This window comes from Betta splendens, chromosome 5 (genome assembly GCF_900634795.4).
Source record: "Betta splendens chromosome 5, fBetSpl5.4, whole genome shotgun sequence".
NCBI lineage: Eukaryota > Metazoa > Chordata > Actinopteri > Anabantiformes > Osphronemidae > Betta > Betta splendens.
This window is the reverse complement of record NC_040885.2, coordinates 409,639-426,139: the sequence shown is the minus strand read 5'-3', so window position 1 is coordinate 426,139 and position 16,501 is coordinate 409,639. Positions and strand designations below refer to the sequence as shown.

Here is a 16,501-nt window from a genome sequence, read left to right as displayed (position 1 = left end):
TGGATGCTCCAGTGTGCGTCCCCGCGTCCCCCTGGCTCCGGTCCAGCCTCCCTGTCGCAGCAGAGCCTCTGAAGCGCTGCATTAATGTGACATGATGCCCATCAGAGATGCCTTCTGAAGGCGACTAATGAATATACAGCACATGGAGGACCCCAATTAATGGGCCGGCGAGGGGCGGGGGGGACACGACGCCACACCACATAAACAAACTTATCCTGACAGGGTCGCTCGGCCAGAGGAGAGAGAGATGGGCGGGTAGCGGGGGGGGGCGAGAGAAAATAAATTACCATCCTGACACACGTCAAAGCCAATCACCGTGGAGCATCCTTTGCCGCTCACACCCCCAGATCCCCGCCGCCACCGTTGCGTTTCATCTGCCGCTGTTAGTATGCACGCGGGCTGTTTCGCCAGCCTCCAAATGTATTCATTTATTCAGAACCCCTCGGAGAAATCACAGTGTCTTGTTGTCCTTTTTTCCCCGGCTGTCCAGATGGAATTTGCGTGAATAACATCAGTTTAGTGAGGCAGAAAATAAGTACAGGCTAGCACAGCGGAGGGGACTAGATTACGCTCTCACCCACCGCCCCAAAAGCAGCGGAGAAAGACAAGTGTCACCTTCATATACCGCTCGCTACCTCTCCGTCTGTGGCGCCATCCTTTTTCCAGCTCTGAGACACTGAAGCTGGGGGGGGGCGTCCACGCGGGTTCGGCTACGGCGGCGGCGGCGCGCTATCATGCGCTGCAGGTGCAATTAAACAGGAGATCGTGAATCAAAGAACCAGAGCGCCTTTCTCATTACAGAAAGGTGAGCGGCCTTCGAGGGAGCGGAGCCCAACTCCCATTTATCCTTGTTTTGTTTTGCCTTTATAGTGCCGCTAATTGCATTAATTAATCAGATCTGCGTCCAATCGGAGGGCGAGCATCTACAGCGAGTAATTGAATGAGATGAAAGCGAGGGGAGGAAAAAAATGTAAATCAATGTTTCCAACCTCGATAGAGCCCAGGAGAAATTAAAATGATTCAGTCAGAAGAGAGGAAAGCCTCAATATTCAAGCAGCCTATCAGATAGAATTCACTACTCACCCTTCAAGGGGCCAACTAATTGTCTGCGGTTAAAAACTGGGAGTTGATTCAGCAGATTTAATCCAAACATCGCCAAAGTGATATAAGAAGTGTGTGAACAGCTCCTGGACATCACCTTGTGATCTTTACTTCAGAATGGACATGAAAACAGACACGTGACTCAGTCTTACCTCTCTTAGAACTGTACTCCCGAACCCTCTGTACAAGCCTCGAACCCCCTGAGCAGAGAGATCACAAGGGTTAAAACGCATGCTCCCTGGATGCTTTAACCTCATCCCCATACGTCATCAGTTACAACCGCTGCGTACCTCGTCTCGGAGCGTGGCCAGCAGCATGTGGTAGGTGGTGGACGAGGGACAGGCCTGGGTCCGTTGTTTCACCACCTCTGTGGGAACCCGCACCAGACAAGCCACCTACAGGGTCAAAGAGCAACGGTCAACAAACATCAGCCTACAGTGTATCAGTGTAGACCGTAGGCACCCAATGACGGAGCAACAGGTATAAACAGCATGAGATCAGGCGCACTGATGGGGCTGAAGACACATTCACGCTGCAGTAACCGCTACAGGTTCCAACCCATGCGCCATATGTCAACAAAAAGATGAGCTGCCAAGAGCTAGTGAAGATAGACATGAATATTTATGCGTCATAACTCCCATCGCCCTAAAGGCAGAGAGGCACAGCTGCCCACCTGGCGGCTTCATTTCCCATCTATCCAGCGTCAGAGCTAAAGGCAGGCAATCTCGCAGAGCGAGCGGCGAGCCGGCCCCCTGCTGTGGCCCGTCCAGATGCCAGTCTGTGGGTGCCACCCTGGCCAGAGCGCCATTAAAGGCAGAGGGTGCGATAACGCCCCCCCCCCCCCCCCCCCCCCCCCCCCCCCCCCCCCCCCCCCGTTTTGCCCCTACATCACTGGGCTATGAGCACCGATTGAGCGTTTGGTTCCCCGGCAGAAGGTTTAGTCGAGACGGGCCCGGGAGGATAAGCCCCCGACGCTAAACTCCGCGAGGGGAGGATTCTAGGCAGACAGCTGTTAAAGGGCCCCTTCTGTCAGCCACTCATGCGCTCTGTCGTTTCCTCCAGACGCCAAGGACACCTCGCGAGCAACTACACGAATGCAAGCGGCGAAGAAGAGAGAGGAGAAGTCAGACGGTTTTGCTCTTTAACCAAACCACCTATTGACTGTTGACAACCATTGACTCCATTAGTTAGATGTGTTTTAAACTTCACTTTGATTTGACCTTTGTTGCAGGTCCTTCGTCTCTTCGACGCCCGGAGAAAACCTCATTGAAGCAAAACTGAGAGATGTAAACGAAGAATCCAGGGCAGGTCCTGTTTGTACAAGTGCGTCTCCAACCGCGGTGCAACAGCACCACCAAGTGCTCAAACCTCCACCTGCATCGGCTTCCTGCAAGAACTCGGCTGGCTGCACCCGTCTCGCCGATCTCATTTGCCCTCACTTTGGTCAAGTTACCATTTATATTACATTTTACATCATGTTTTCCCCAAACCAATTCTCCAAAGAAGCGGAATAAGGCGGCTAAACAGAGAGAAAGTGGCTATGACAAGTAATTACTGACGTAATTGGACGGGTAGCTTGGAGTCGAGGCGCCCTTTCCTCTCCTGTCACTGCAGAAGAGGAAGGCGGAATGAGCCAGAGATTATACCAAATAAATTAGGGACATTGTTTATTTGGGAGTAATTTGTGCGCCGGGGGGGGGGGGGGAGAGAACGATGTTGAGTGGATAGAAGATTAAGTGTGGAGCCTCCGAGGCCATTTCAGATGTAGAAAAAGCAGCAAATAGTAGAAATGGTGTTGATGAATCAGGGCACCGTGAAATACAGCTGGGACTCAGAAAGTCTGGGTAACAGAGAGCGAGAAAGAACAAATGATTTAGGTTGATGGCGGTCGTTAAAAGTCCGTCTTATTACCTCGCGTTCGGAGGCGGGTGGAGGTGGAAGCTGTCGGGAAGGCACAATTCTGCTTTCACACACTTTGCCTTTTCACCCTAGTCGGGAAAATATTACAAGTTCCATCGGCAGCCGTTAAGATTACTGCTGCCATTCGTCTTTATTTACAAGCCGTTGGATTCACCGGGCAGCATTAATTAGGAGGCTGCCTGCCCGTGATTGGAGCCTTTCAGTTTCCCTTGGCCGGCCGCTGTTAATCCGAGTGACAGAGCGTGTTTTCAATTTCCAGCGCTGGCCCCGTCGAACGACGAGGCAAGAAGTCGGTGCTCAATCATGTGGGGGGGGGGGGGGTGAGGAATGGGAAATTAGCAGAGTCACAGTGCATTATCGGCATCACCAGCAAATCAATGGGCAGGATTGAGTCATTACTCGCCTGGTGCCGTCTCCTTTGTTACTGCTCGCGCCCGTCAAGGCACAGTGGTCACTCAATCAGGAGCAGGATCAGCATTTGGCATCGTAGGTGAGGAGGTGCGAGGAGCCGTTTGGGGCGGATGTCTAGTAACTGCTGCACTAACACGCTCTAAAGCCCCGTCGCGCTAGTCTGTGCCGGACAAGCGGCTCCGGTAACCAACCGTCTGCTGCAGAGAGACTTTTTACCAAGAACCACTGAAATAACCGACAGCAAAGGATGAGGCCACCGTCTGCCTCCAACTTTCAAACAACAGCCAATAAATCAGCGCGGAGTGCGGAGCGTTTCGGAGGCGATGCATGGATTATTTCTCCGTGCCAAGTTAAGTGGCTGTCAGCCCCCCCCACATATAAAAAAACACCTCCCTCTCCGTCCCCTATCTTGTCATGTCACACTGTATTTTCCAGTGCATCCTCCCCCAGACGTGGGGGGTGGGGGGGGGGCGCTCTCGCACATGCAAGAGTGGCCCGCCGCCTTCGCCTTGACAAATGAGCTTTCAGGGCAGACGTCGAGCGAATTGGAACGAAGATCAATCTGATCTAATGGCTGGATAACAGCCTGCTAGGAGCTGACAGACGCCATCAGCTTACACATTCTTTATGGGAGCGTCCTGCCGCCGCAGCGGCATAAAAGCACCGCGACGCTTCTGGAGGGGAGATTCCTCCCATTATCCAAACCCTCGCCGCTTATTTCTCCCCAAAACGTCCAACTGTCCTCCCCGCTGTTCCCTCTGCCTCCTTCACCCGTTGGGCCACATTTAAAGCAAAGAATCGGCGTCGGCACCTGCAAGTTAATGCCAAAATAATTCCAATCGACAAAACTCAAACTTTAAATCTGTTGTAAATATCCATTATGAGGGTTGTTGTTCCAGCTCTGCCTCCATAAACATCTGTTAGACCAAAGGCTTGACTATTAAGAGAAGTGTCTTCTTTCATTACCATTTCAAACACACGCATAATAAATTCTGAGCTACTGGTACGACCACGATAGACTAGAGTACGTTAGTGCCAAGTTGAGTGCTTCATCCATGTGACCATGTGCTTTACAAACTTCGATGAGGATCTCATTTTTAAAAGGCACTTTTCTAGACATGCCTGACAAACAACTCAAACAATCCGATCACCCTTTCTGCACATGACAAATCCAATGCAACTTAGCCCGTCTAGTTACCATCACTTCAATTAGCCGCTCGGTGCAGCAACTTTTAATTAAGTCATCAACAACGACGGAAGACACACACACAATTATATATGTGGCTGCAAATTGCATCATGGCGCGGGCGTTTAGTCCTTGCCTACAAAGCCGGGGCACCACTAGGGCAGGCCTTTCATGCCTAAGCCTGAAGATTACGCTCTTTGAACAAGACGTATCCAGTTGCCAGAATGCAGTGGGATACCGACCCGGCTCTGCTCAGCTCCACTCCGAGGATTTGACTCTTTGATGTGCTCAGATCCAGAGCAGAGGGGAAGAGGGTAAAGGTAGCGGCAACCTCTGCCTCACCTTTCGCACTCATGCGTGGTGTCACAGGAGTGATACTCCTGTCTGCATTGATCGCTACAGTCGTTAGGCGCATGAAGAAGCAGCAATTAATGAATTTGTGGCAGTAGAAAAGGAGCGTTTCCTCTTCTCGACAGCGTGAGACACCAAGGTGCAGAACTCCGTGCTATGCGGCATAATCCCATTTTATAAACATGTGAAACTTGGCTGAATTACATCCATCCAAAAGCCATGAATACTGAAAACCCTGTATTTTGTAGGAAAGCTGTGTCGTCATGGGGACACTTCACTTCCACAACCCCCCTTCGTGTCTGTGGCTCCCACAGGGTTTGAATTCAGTGGTTTTCTGCAAGTGACTGGGAGAGAATGGACTGAGGAAATTGTGCTGCTCCTCATTAGTCTCAAGCCTGAATTCCCCAGAATAAATTGCTGGAGTCTGGGGACCAAAGCTGGGAACACAGAGGAGTCAAAAGGCAGTAATGAAATGTTATTTACTCAGCTGGTGGAGGGGAAATGCTGGGACAGTCCTGAGGATGTCCCTGGAACTCACCCAGCAGCAGCCCGGGGCATTGGGAAAAAGCCGCATGCCCCTGCTGTCCCCTTAAACAAAGCTCTGTACAATATGATCAGCAGTAGCGTTACCAGGCGTGCCTCTGGTGTTTATCTGGGAGTTACACTGGTGGGAAAGACGAGCAAGTGCGTGAAAGCGCGCAACAAGTGTAATACAGACAAACTGGAAATTAAACATGTACCGAAAGTCTACTGGGAGAGTGAAACAGGCTGAGAAATCCACACAGGAGACTGACAGGCAGGAGGACTTACTATTTCACCCAGAGAGGCGGCCAGCATGTGAGTGACAGGTGCCACATGCGGCGGCGATAGCGCTCCTCCGGCACCGAGCAGGGACTTTGTGCATTCGTAGGTGACAAAGAAAGCAGCAGCTGAAACCAAGCAGAACCACAGCCATTTAAGGCCCATTAGTCAACCAGCATACAGCAATTAATTTCCCTCACTACGGCTGACAGGGGAGACAGTGTGTGTGTGTGTGTGTGTGTGTGTGTGTGTGTGTGTGTGTGTGTGTGTGTGTGTGTGTGTGTGTGTGTGTGTGTGTGTGTGCGCACACAGGCAAAGGCAGGAAAAGTTATGGCTTCTCATGTGTAACGAACGAAAGGAATATCCCGCATAATACTTCATCAGATGATCCCTAACAAATTATCTACACAAAAACCAAATGGAACTCGAGAATGTTTGGCATCATCTTATTAAATTTGACAATAGTTTCATTAGCAAAAACGTTCTCAATAAATGAACTGTTCATAGATTAATTCATTTATCGGCAACATTTACAGCTCTAAAATACACAATAAATTCCCTAATAGGACAGAAACAAACGAGTCCATGAGGATTAACTCACAAAGAATCTGACAAACAACAGAGCTCATCCACGTCGTGAAATGATTTAATGAGGACACAAGCTGTGCATCTGATCGCACTAAACAAAGGAAGCTCATCTCATTGTGGACTCCTCACAGCCACAATGCAACAGAAAAAAACATCCATCCACAAGGTTCCACTGTAACTCATTAGGACTGCACTGTGACTCCAGGCACAAGGCAGCAAAACACATGAACGTGCGAAAGTCAAACAAAGCTCTCAACAGCTACTTTTATGATCAACACGCAGAAAGGTTGTGTCTCTGAATGAGTCCACACAAAAGGAAACGGTTTGTTTATACGTGCCTCCTCCGCTGTCACTACGAGTTTCTTACCATTGGGGAAGGAGCCAACAGCCGCAGACGGGACCCCGGCGTAGATGCCCCTGAAGCCCCCGGCCTGGTAGAAGCCCTGCGGACTCTGCAGTCTGGTCTTAATGGTGTCCAGGGGGAAGAGGGTCAGATCCACACACATCCCTGCACAGCCGCCCGCCTGCCAAGATATGTGTCTGCTTAAGATGATCATGCAAGGCACAGAGCAGTAGACACGCAGATGAAGAGCTCCTATTTAAAACACGGCTGGACAGTTAAGTTAAATGATCATGGTCACAAATAAGCAACATAACAGTGACATGTTGATTAAAGCATTGAAGATGATTAAAATGACTTCATGGTCATTCAAACGAATACTGAATTGTTAAATTTTAATTTAAAGACTTTAAGAGTAAAGTGAAAGCAGGTCTTGCATTAGCCGTGTTGCAAACTGTTCTTGATAAGGGCCACAAGTTTGTAAATTTTGCCAAAACACCTATTTTATGCTTTTTTTTTTATAATTTTGCCATCGTGTGACTCAGATTATTAATGTTGCAGCTCAGACCTGTCGCTGCGCAGTAGCTTGGATACACCGGTCCATCTGGTTAATTCTGTCCAATAAAATATTGCGCCATCCCCTCACACCATCACAACGTTTGCGTGCTGTTGTTGTGTTTATCGAGGCATCCGGGCGGTGCAGGAAGGGACCGACTTACCACCAGAGACGCGACGAACTCTCGTCTCTCCATGACGCGCTCTCACGGTCTCCTACTGTCAGCGACACAGGTCATAGGTGTACAAAAACATTGGACAACCAAAACATGCCTGTCAAGGACGCTGCCATCTTGAATTTAATAACTTCCGCTTGACGTCATGACGCACGAACCGTTTGGGATCACGTGACGTTAGTCCGCTTCATTACGCGGAAGCCCAACAACGCAGCGTCCCCGTTGGCCGCTGACGTTAAGACGTCATCGTTTAGACAAGTGGTTGTGAGTTGACAATGAAACCGTGAAAGTAAAACTTTTAAATGAAAAAAAGACAAAATGTAAAATTAACACACACATTGAGTCAAGACCTGGAATCTCAGGTAATAAACATGTCCTTGTTCACTGTCAGCATCATCATAATCATCAAAATCATCAGAGTTGTTAGTTAGAAAAGTTAGAAACAGTCATAAATATTACGTTTCTGACGTATCTATCAAATAGAGCTGTGTATCTGTAACAATACTGTGACCTAGCTTCGTATAACTAGGGTTCTATAATCCTGAGTCTCGCCTCCCTCGTGGTTCCGATGAGCGCCCGGGCTGAGGTGACTGTTGTTTTCCCAGTGCCACAGACACAGGTTATTTATGTGCCGCTGTCAGACCGACAGCGTCTCCTATTAGGAGAAAAGCCGCCACCTCTTTTATTCAGCCCGGACCCAATCATGTCTGGGCCGAGAGCGCCCGGTGCCCGCGCATCCATCTTGTTGAAGCGGGTCTCGCGGGGACCCGGTTGGACGTGATCCCCGGCCGGGTCTGGACCGGACTGTTGTCTCCGCGCGTGACGTCATGCGTGTTAGGACGACGGTCTTGATGCAGAGCTGACAACGTAACGTCAGTGGCTGCTGTCTGCTGCACATATTTAGTCAGGTTTTAGTCTATTGACCATAAGCAACAGTTATTTACTGTGACAGAGATCGCACAGCCCCGCTCTTATACTGTTGTCGATGCAGCATATTAATTCCATGCCATATCTGAAATTGATTTTTTTTCCTATTGGTTGGTGTCAAGATGTTCTGAGTGTCCAGAGTCCTGTCTGATCCATCGCGTGGGGCCATTTATCACGCTGTCACAGCGTGTCCTCCTTTATTGGGATTTTTGTCCCGCGGGCCCCGCTGGACTGATAGCGAACCTTAGCGCGGTTAAAAGCGAGCTGAGCCACGGGCGATCGGTTCTTCAATAAGTCAGGAGTTAGTACCTCAGAAAGACTCGCTTTTGCTGAGCCAATTATTTATTTCTGTAGCCGCGATGAAAACGTGACCTCTTCGCCTTTTAACACCCACAAACCTGGCGTGTGTTTGACTTACAGCGATTTCAAGCAGATGTGTGTCAGGAGGAGCAGCTTTACAGTTCGAGGCTATAGGAATGTCAAACAGAGCAAAACACGCAGGCACGAACGCTTTAATGAAATCTCTGTAAGTAATAGGCGGATTTACCCGTAGACGTGAATGCAGCAGGCGGCCGGATGAGCGCAGGGTCGTTGGGCGAGGTCAATGAGAAGCACCTAGCGTCTGGGCAGATTTGCAGGGAGCACCATTGATCTTGACCCTCCCCGAGTATGATCTCAGAGATAAAAGGGAGGAGACGAAGAGGGGAACTTATTCACTGTCAGGCGCGAGTCAGCAAAGGGCAATTCTAGCCCGCAGGCTGTCTTTGAAAAGCTGAAGGGTGGAAGCGAGGAGGATTAAGCCCCGACGCGGCGAGGGAGGGAGGAGGCACGCGGCCGCCGCCGTGAGCGCGGCTGTAGCGGCAGCATCCATTGGCTGCGCGTTCTCTGACAGCCGGGATGAACTCGGAGTCAGGAGGTTGTGAGAGCGGCGCAGGTGAGAGGGTGTCGAGGCCCGTGTTCGTGATGGGGGATGAGGGGGGGGGGGGGGTCAGACAGGACGCGACGCCCACGTCTGAATTCTTTATTAGAATATTTCATCATCTTCCTTCAGGACGCCCAGTTGTTCTTTTGGACACGGCTACAAAGCAACGATTGTCGTTATTTATTTATTTCTCCTTCCTCTCACGCGCAGCTTGAGCTCGCGCCATCTGTAGCGGTCGTTATCCGTGAGCGCGCGCATCTTGACTCTGACACGGTGACGTTATTCATGAGGCGGCGCGGTGGACTTCAGCCCGAACAGAACTCCCGCTCATTAGCCGGTCCAACATTTGCATCATTAGGACGTTGCAACAGCAGGAGTAGGTGGAAACGCGACTAAGCGCCTTTCATATAACTCTTTGTTCCCACTCCCAGGGTGACGGGCTACACGGGTCGGTGACGGGGGGGGGGGTGCTGCAAAGTAAGAGGGGAGTAAAGCGGCAGAGAAAGGTTAGAGAGAACGAGGAGAATAAAAGAACATTCATTATAAATTCACTGAATCGACAAGCTGTCAGGCTGCGCTGCCGCCCGTGTAGCGCATAAGCCGCCGCTGCACTATTGACTCCTACGTCACAGCGCGAGCCGCTCCTCTCACCTTTGGCCGCGTTCGCGTCTACCCCGAGCGATTCGTTCTTCAGCTTTGACCCCCCGCGAGAGCCGAGCGGAGCCGAGCCGAGCCGTGTCATCATCCCTTCTTCCCGTCTATTGATCCCACGGCTCGCGGCGCTCTCCCCCGCGGCTTCACCGGTCGCCGCTGATTGCGCCGGTCACCGGCGATGCGCACCGGTGGATTCTGCGCCAGAGTTACTGTCGCAACGAGGGCGGGTGAGCTGAGTGAAGGGATGCACATAACCCACGCTGCGATGGCCTCGGACCAATCAGCCTTTGTGTTAGAGCTCAATTACTGCGTCGTACTTCTTGTATTTGATGTCCAGTACCCAGCATTTAGCATAATTAGACAAAGAGTCGTCACTTTGAGCTTATAATTTGTTATGATTTATTATCAAAAGCAGCCAAAATGACGCTTGAGTGTTTATATCATTTGGTGCTTTACTCGGTGGCTTAACCAATGCTACTGTATCGATTTTTCATTTCCAATACTGCGAAGGCCTTTATTCTAAATATACGGCCCTTTTTACATGCTGACTGGTGAAAAAGCAGGAAAATATGCAGCGCCTCCCAAAAAGCGATCTCGGAGGAGATATGGCGTCTATTCATCACAACTAGCGCCGCCGGCTTCCGCCCTCCGCCCGCGTCACGCGGCCGGCCCTCCGCCGCTTAGGCTGCTAGTCACAGGCGACGCTCGGCATTTGTCACGGCCTTCGTGCTGAGGAGGGGAAGGAGGGCGCAGCCGCGCCGAGCGGCGGCATGAATCACGGGAGCTTTGTTTGCGGCGCCCTGTGACTTCTGATGAATCACTTCACCGGCTCTCTTTTTTTTTATAATTCACACTATTGCCGCCTTTTGCGTTTTCTATTCGGAAGATGCTCTGGGCTCTACATCTGCTGAAACGGCAGAATTTGGAAGACAAAGCGGCCCTGACGCACGCACCTGAGCAACTCTTTAAGCTTTTCTCCTCCCTGCATACTATAATATGCTCTTTTCTCATTTGATAATATTGTTGGAGCCGATCGTACCTCGTTGACTCCACTAATGCTGCTCTGCCTTCGTGGCTGCGGTGGTGGATTTCCTTGCCAAACCTGATTGGTCTCAAGCGGGTTGTGCACTAGTGCGCCGCTCGTCTCATGCGCGACATTGTCTTTTTTAAGTCCCTGCCTCTGGCTTTGCACCTACAGTAACACACACTCTGGCACATTTAAACAGGAGCCGCTGAGTGACACACAGGGTCACTGTTCTCAAACCTCCCTTTGCAAATGATAAACACAATAACACTGTTAATGCACTTGATGGTAATGCATCGTCTTTCTAACACCACAATAATCCCCCCATTTACATTCAAGGGCTGAGCTGCGGAGGCTGCGTCGCGCTAAAGGCCTGAGCGGCAGAGGGACCAGCTGTGAACAAGTAGATTTCATCTCACCTGGCAGTCATTCCCTTCAGGCAGCGGCACGCGGATCAATAACGCCAAGCCGGCGTCTGAGCCCGAATGAGGAGTCCTGGAGTGGCTCTTGTGGGAAAAGCATGTACAGGTATATTCGCTTTGTACGGATCGATTCGGGACAGGAGGACGGGCGGCGAGAGGGAATGCCTGTTCGTATACGTGGGATGATTCCACGGGGGCAGCGCCACCGCGTTGTCTGTAGGTCAGTGGAGATGGAAGAGCGGCGCTGCAGTAAAATATGCACACGCATGCTCGCCACCCAGTCCTACCAGTCGTGCCCGTGGAGCCTAATTGAAATATGGATCTGCTCTCGCGTGCTCCCCGTCACGCTGGCATTTCATTCATCCCTTCATGTGCTCCGGCACTGCTGTGACACAGGAGGACTCTGGACAGATTACACTGTAAACACCAGCGGGTGCCCTGTCCTCTCAGCGCGCTCGCCCTCGGGTTCCACGCGGGGAATCTCCCCGCGAACGCGCGTCTCATTCAAGGTGTGATAGTGATCAACTCCACGTCCTGCTGCAGGGGACGATTGTGATTCCGCAACACAAATGTTACATCAGAATGCCTCCTGCTTGCAAATGATGACCTTTCACACAGCAAAGAGTGAGCGCTGAGGGAGACGCTAACCTTTAGATTTGAATAACATCTGGAAGGCCTTGGCTTTTGCAGCTTTGCTGTGGTGTTGTGCTGCCATCTAGTGGCCAACGCGTGCAATGACCTTTATTGTTTGATGAGACGATTTCAAATACAACCTGCAGTAAATATTACAAAATAATGATGTAATGAAAACTACATGAATTACAGTTAAGCAAGTTTCATCAGTGGCTGTATGGTTAATTCATCATCTGTTAATTTATCGGCTGTCAGACATTGCATTGCTCCATTATTCTGCGTTTGCTCACGAAAATCAACCCGACTGTGTATTAATACGCCATTTAAATGTGAACTTCTTAACCGATCTTTCCTCCTTTGCAGAACAGGGTTGTTACAATATGATCAATAAGAGGCATCAACGAGCACCAATGGCTGCCTGAACTCCAGATCCTCAGGCTGAGCTCGAGCAGCCTGTGCTTTCCTGCCACTTTAAACCCATACCCACCAATATTGAATCGTGCCGTCTTCAAGTGCATTTGGACCTTCTTTACAAGTTAGGTAAATTCCATCAAGGCAGTGATAAGAACAAAATGGAACGACAACCTGAGAGCAGAAAGATGCTCCAGAAAGTTACATCATGTCAAGACTCGACTGGTGTGTAATTACTAAACATGGCAGCAGCATCGGTAACTCTGTTCAGCCACACCTCATTACCTTAAACAGCTTGTTTGAACGCATAACAAATTAGCGTTAATGGCTTGGACAGTAAACATCGCTAATTACACTCCACAAGAACGTTTCCTCCAATGTTATTTCTCCCACTGAGCGACTGCCATGTGTCTTTCCTTCCTAATTGGCCTCCTAATCATGTCTGTTCTCAGAAAACTGCTGCCATCTAATTTTCCCAATGCTAATGTGTCCAGACTCCCACAGGCCCGCGGAAAATGACTAGTGATGTGTTGAGAGAAATATGCAAGACACTCTGCAGTGGTTGGATGTGAGAACAACATGAGAGGCTGTAGATACGTAACAAATCGCTGTTGCTTGTGTAACTTAATGTGGTAATAACAAATGGTTAAAAGATCATGTGTGTGTATTAATGTATGAGCAGAAAATAAGAAACTTTCTGTATTGTCTTTGTAGCATTACATGTTTATTGTTCTTGGCTCTTTGTAATGTGCAATACCACATGATACCAGCAGATGGAGCACAGGCCTTTCTGTTGAAAGTATCTGCTCAGTTTTGATAGAAAGCTCCTTGTGAAGGTTATCATTTATGGTTGACTTTCAAGTGGCTTCTAGTCTCAAGGTTGGTTTTCTTTCATCTAACAAGGTGAACCAGAAAGTACTTGAAGGAGTAGGTACACACACACACACACACACACACACACACACACACACACACACACACACACACACACACACACACACACACACACACACACACACAGATAACAAATTTGTCTAAGAAATTTTTTTAAGTTGACGGCGCCAGATGTGAAGGAGAGAAAAGCGGTCAGAGCCATGAAGGTAAGAAGAAAACACAATAAAATGACTTAGCAGCTGCTGCTGCAGGACAGTAATGAGAAAGCTGCCTGAAAGTTTGCGGCGGCTGGAGAGTGGCTGGGTGTTTTATGCGGCGCCCGTGGCTAACGAAGTCATAACGTCTGCTCCCCGCTTTCATCCAAGTCCCCGAGTTGTTTAATTAGATCAAAAGCTGATAAATGAGTCTCGACTTTCAAATGAGCTTCTGAAAGGGCTGGAGGTGGAGGGATCTCCATCCACGCTGTCAGCAGATTTAGCAGCAGAGCAGAGCACACTCAGGTTCATTTTCAGAATGCAAATGTGTTTGAACAAGACTAAATCGGTTTGTTTACACCAAGTGATTACATCTCGCTTGTTCCACACAAATGGAAAGGATTTCAAGTCAATGAGATGATATTTCATTATTCAAACACGTCACTTTTTGACGTTTTTGAGTGCAGGCTGAATTCGGAGCGATAACCTGTGATGCTGGTGATGCAGTGTCTTCATTAATCACACCGTAACTACACGCCGCACAGTCGTCTCACAGATGACACTGTTTTTTTTAACATTACCTCATGATGCTCTGCCTCTCTTTCTTCTCACCGCCCGTCTCTGCCGGGGGTCTAATCCTCTGTGACTAATAGGCCGGGTGTGAGGATTATTCTTTTACCTGCCCAGAGACACGGTAAAAAGAATGGAGCGATGCAGAGGCAAAGATGAATGGATAAGCTGAAAGCCGCACTGTTTCCCGGCGCCACGGAGCCACCGCCACCGCGCTTTGACAACAGCCTCACGTGGCGTCGTCCCTTTCTCCACCTGATCCGTGGAGCGGCAGAATCACTCGCTAGGCCGCGGCGCAGCGTCGCTCACGTCCTCCATTTTTGCATCGCTCCAAGAACTCATTTGAATATTCAAAGTCAAAAGAAGAGGGGTTCGTGGAGAAACTTTCTCAGGCTCCCGAGGCCGTCGCCTTGTTCCGATGGCATCGGCGGATTAACAGACCGTGTGAGGAACGAGCCAGAAAAGCTTCACGTCTAAAAGTGATAGGACACAATAAAGCTAATCTTATTAAACAACTTCTATAGAAAATATATGCAGCGATCCTCCCTCGGCCGGTTCACATTGTAATCCCATCAAAAGGCCGGACAAAGGGCAGAATGTGGTCCGGTTTCATCAGCTTTGTCCGTGACAAATCCACTAATGTGTTTCCACTTGAGGGAGCGCTGTCAGGGCCCGGGATACGTGTTGTCAGACTACGGCAGCATATGGGGCTCTGGAGTAGGAGCATCCAGTCAGAGAGTGGATTCACTGGAGGCACCAGACGTATGCAGCAGCACTTACATTTAAAAGGTCTAAAGGTTTTTATTTTATTAAAGAAGTTATTTCATCCCCAAAAAACGAGGTCTCTTCATGCAACAGCGCCTGAAACTAAAAATGCTCACGTGAGATTGTGTTTTTTTATGGTTTTCAGCTTCTGTGAGACAAACTGTACTGAGCTCTGCACCTGAACCAGGGCTGGACGTGGACGAGCTGTGGCAGCTGATGTAGAGTAGGAGATCACTGTTAGACATTAAGCCATGTTGTGAGCACCCGTTACAGGTATTTATTATTAACCCAATCACTTTAATAGGTGAAAACCAAGCCAAATTAAACTTTATTCATACAGTATAGTCGGCAACACACAGAACAAGTAGGAGGCAGCATTTTATTGACCCACAACCAAATGGAATTTGAAAATTGCACTTCTGACTCTTATTTTGAAGGTACCATTTTTGCCTGGTTGACTTCCTTTGTGGAAGATTGAACTCTCTCCCCCGTTTTTACCCTGTGGCTCATCAGGCTGATCGCTTTCACGTGTGCGTGCCCCTTCTCTGGGCCTGGGACTTTGCCAGACGGCCTGTTCTGGTTGCAGGAGACGCTCCGGTCTGCAGAGTGTGAGTCTGCCTCGGACTCTGGGACATCTGCTTCTGGCTGATGTTAATTCGGGCCTCTTTGTTCTCAGCTCTTGAGCCTGCTGAGCTCTCTCTACTGAGTTTTGGTTAATTTCAAATAGTTAATAACCTTCTCTGTCCTGGTAAATAATCTGGTGTTTGAATTTGTGTGTTAACAGTTTAAATATTTATGTTAGAATAAACTATTGTTTGAATGGGATTCTGGATTACAGACATCTAGAATATCTCTGCCTTCCATTGTACTTCCTTTACTTCCTCCTAGCTTCATCATGTCTTATAAACACTTCCATCCATCCATCCATTTTCTTAACCGCTTACTCCCTAGTGCGGGGTCACGGGGTGCTGGAGCCTAACCCAGCTGGCTACGGGCGATAGGCAGGGTACACCCTGGACAGGTCGCCAGTCCATCGCAGGGCAACACATAGACAGACAACCATTCACTCACACACTCACACCTACGGGCAATGGAGAGAGGCCAATCAACCTAATGCACGTCTTTGGACTGTGGGAGGAAGCCGGAGAACCCGGAGAGAACCCACGCAAGCACGGGGAGAACGTGCAAACTCCACACAGAAAGGCACCAGGGCCGCCTCCGGGAATCAAACCCAGAACCTTCTTGCTGTGAGGCGACAGTGCACCACCGTGCCGCCCCTTATAAACACTTGTAAAACTAAATAATAATAAATATAGTTTAATTTCCAAACAAAGCACTGGTCCAGACATTGTGTATGCACAAAGATGGCAGATGTTCGTACATGATGTTCAACCCTTGGGGAGCTCTTTTAACTCTTCTTCTCCCATTCAAATCCCTTAAACATGACACATGACATAATTGTGCCTAGTGACAAACTTCACAGTCCAAAAACCAGCCTGTGCACTTGTTCGACTCATTTCACCACCGCTTTGACAATAAGACGAATCACCCATCAACATGTTTGTCTTCCCCGGCCTCCTCCCTACTGTACATTACTCAGCCGAGGGAGGGGCGTGTGTCTGCATGTGATTATTAATAATGGCAAGCGTTTGGCTG

General features: G+C 49.3%; 1 protein-coding gene across 1 annotated transcript in view; it reads right to left on the bottom strand.

The window, feature by feature from the left end:
- slc25a26 (solute carrier family 25 member 26) overlaps positions 1-7,576 on the bottom strand; it is a 28,510-nt gene extending 20,934 nt beyond the window's left edge. The window contains exons 1-5 of the mRNA XM_029150114.3: positions 7,418-7,576; positions 6,726-6,882; positions 5,780-5,898; positions 1,392-1,496; positions 1,254-1,301 (exon numbers count right to left, since the gene is read on the bottom strand). Coding sequence (XP_029005947.1) covers positions 1,254-1,301; positions 1,392-1,496; positions 5,780-5,898; positions 6,726-6,882; positions 7,418-7,450 — 462 coding nt within the window. The 5' untranslated portion in view covers positions 7,451-7,576. The remainder of the gene's footprint in view (positions 1-1,253; positions 1,302-1,391; positions 1,497-5,779; positions 5,899-6,725; positions 6,883-7,417) is intronic.
- Positions 7,577-16,501: the final 8,925 nt, after the last annotated feature.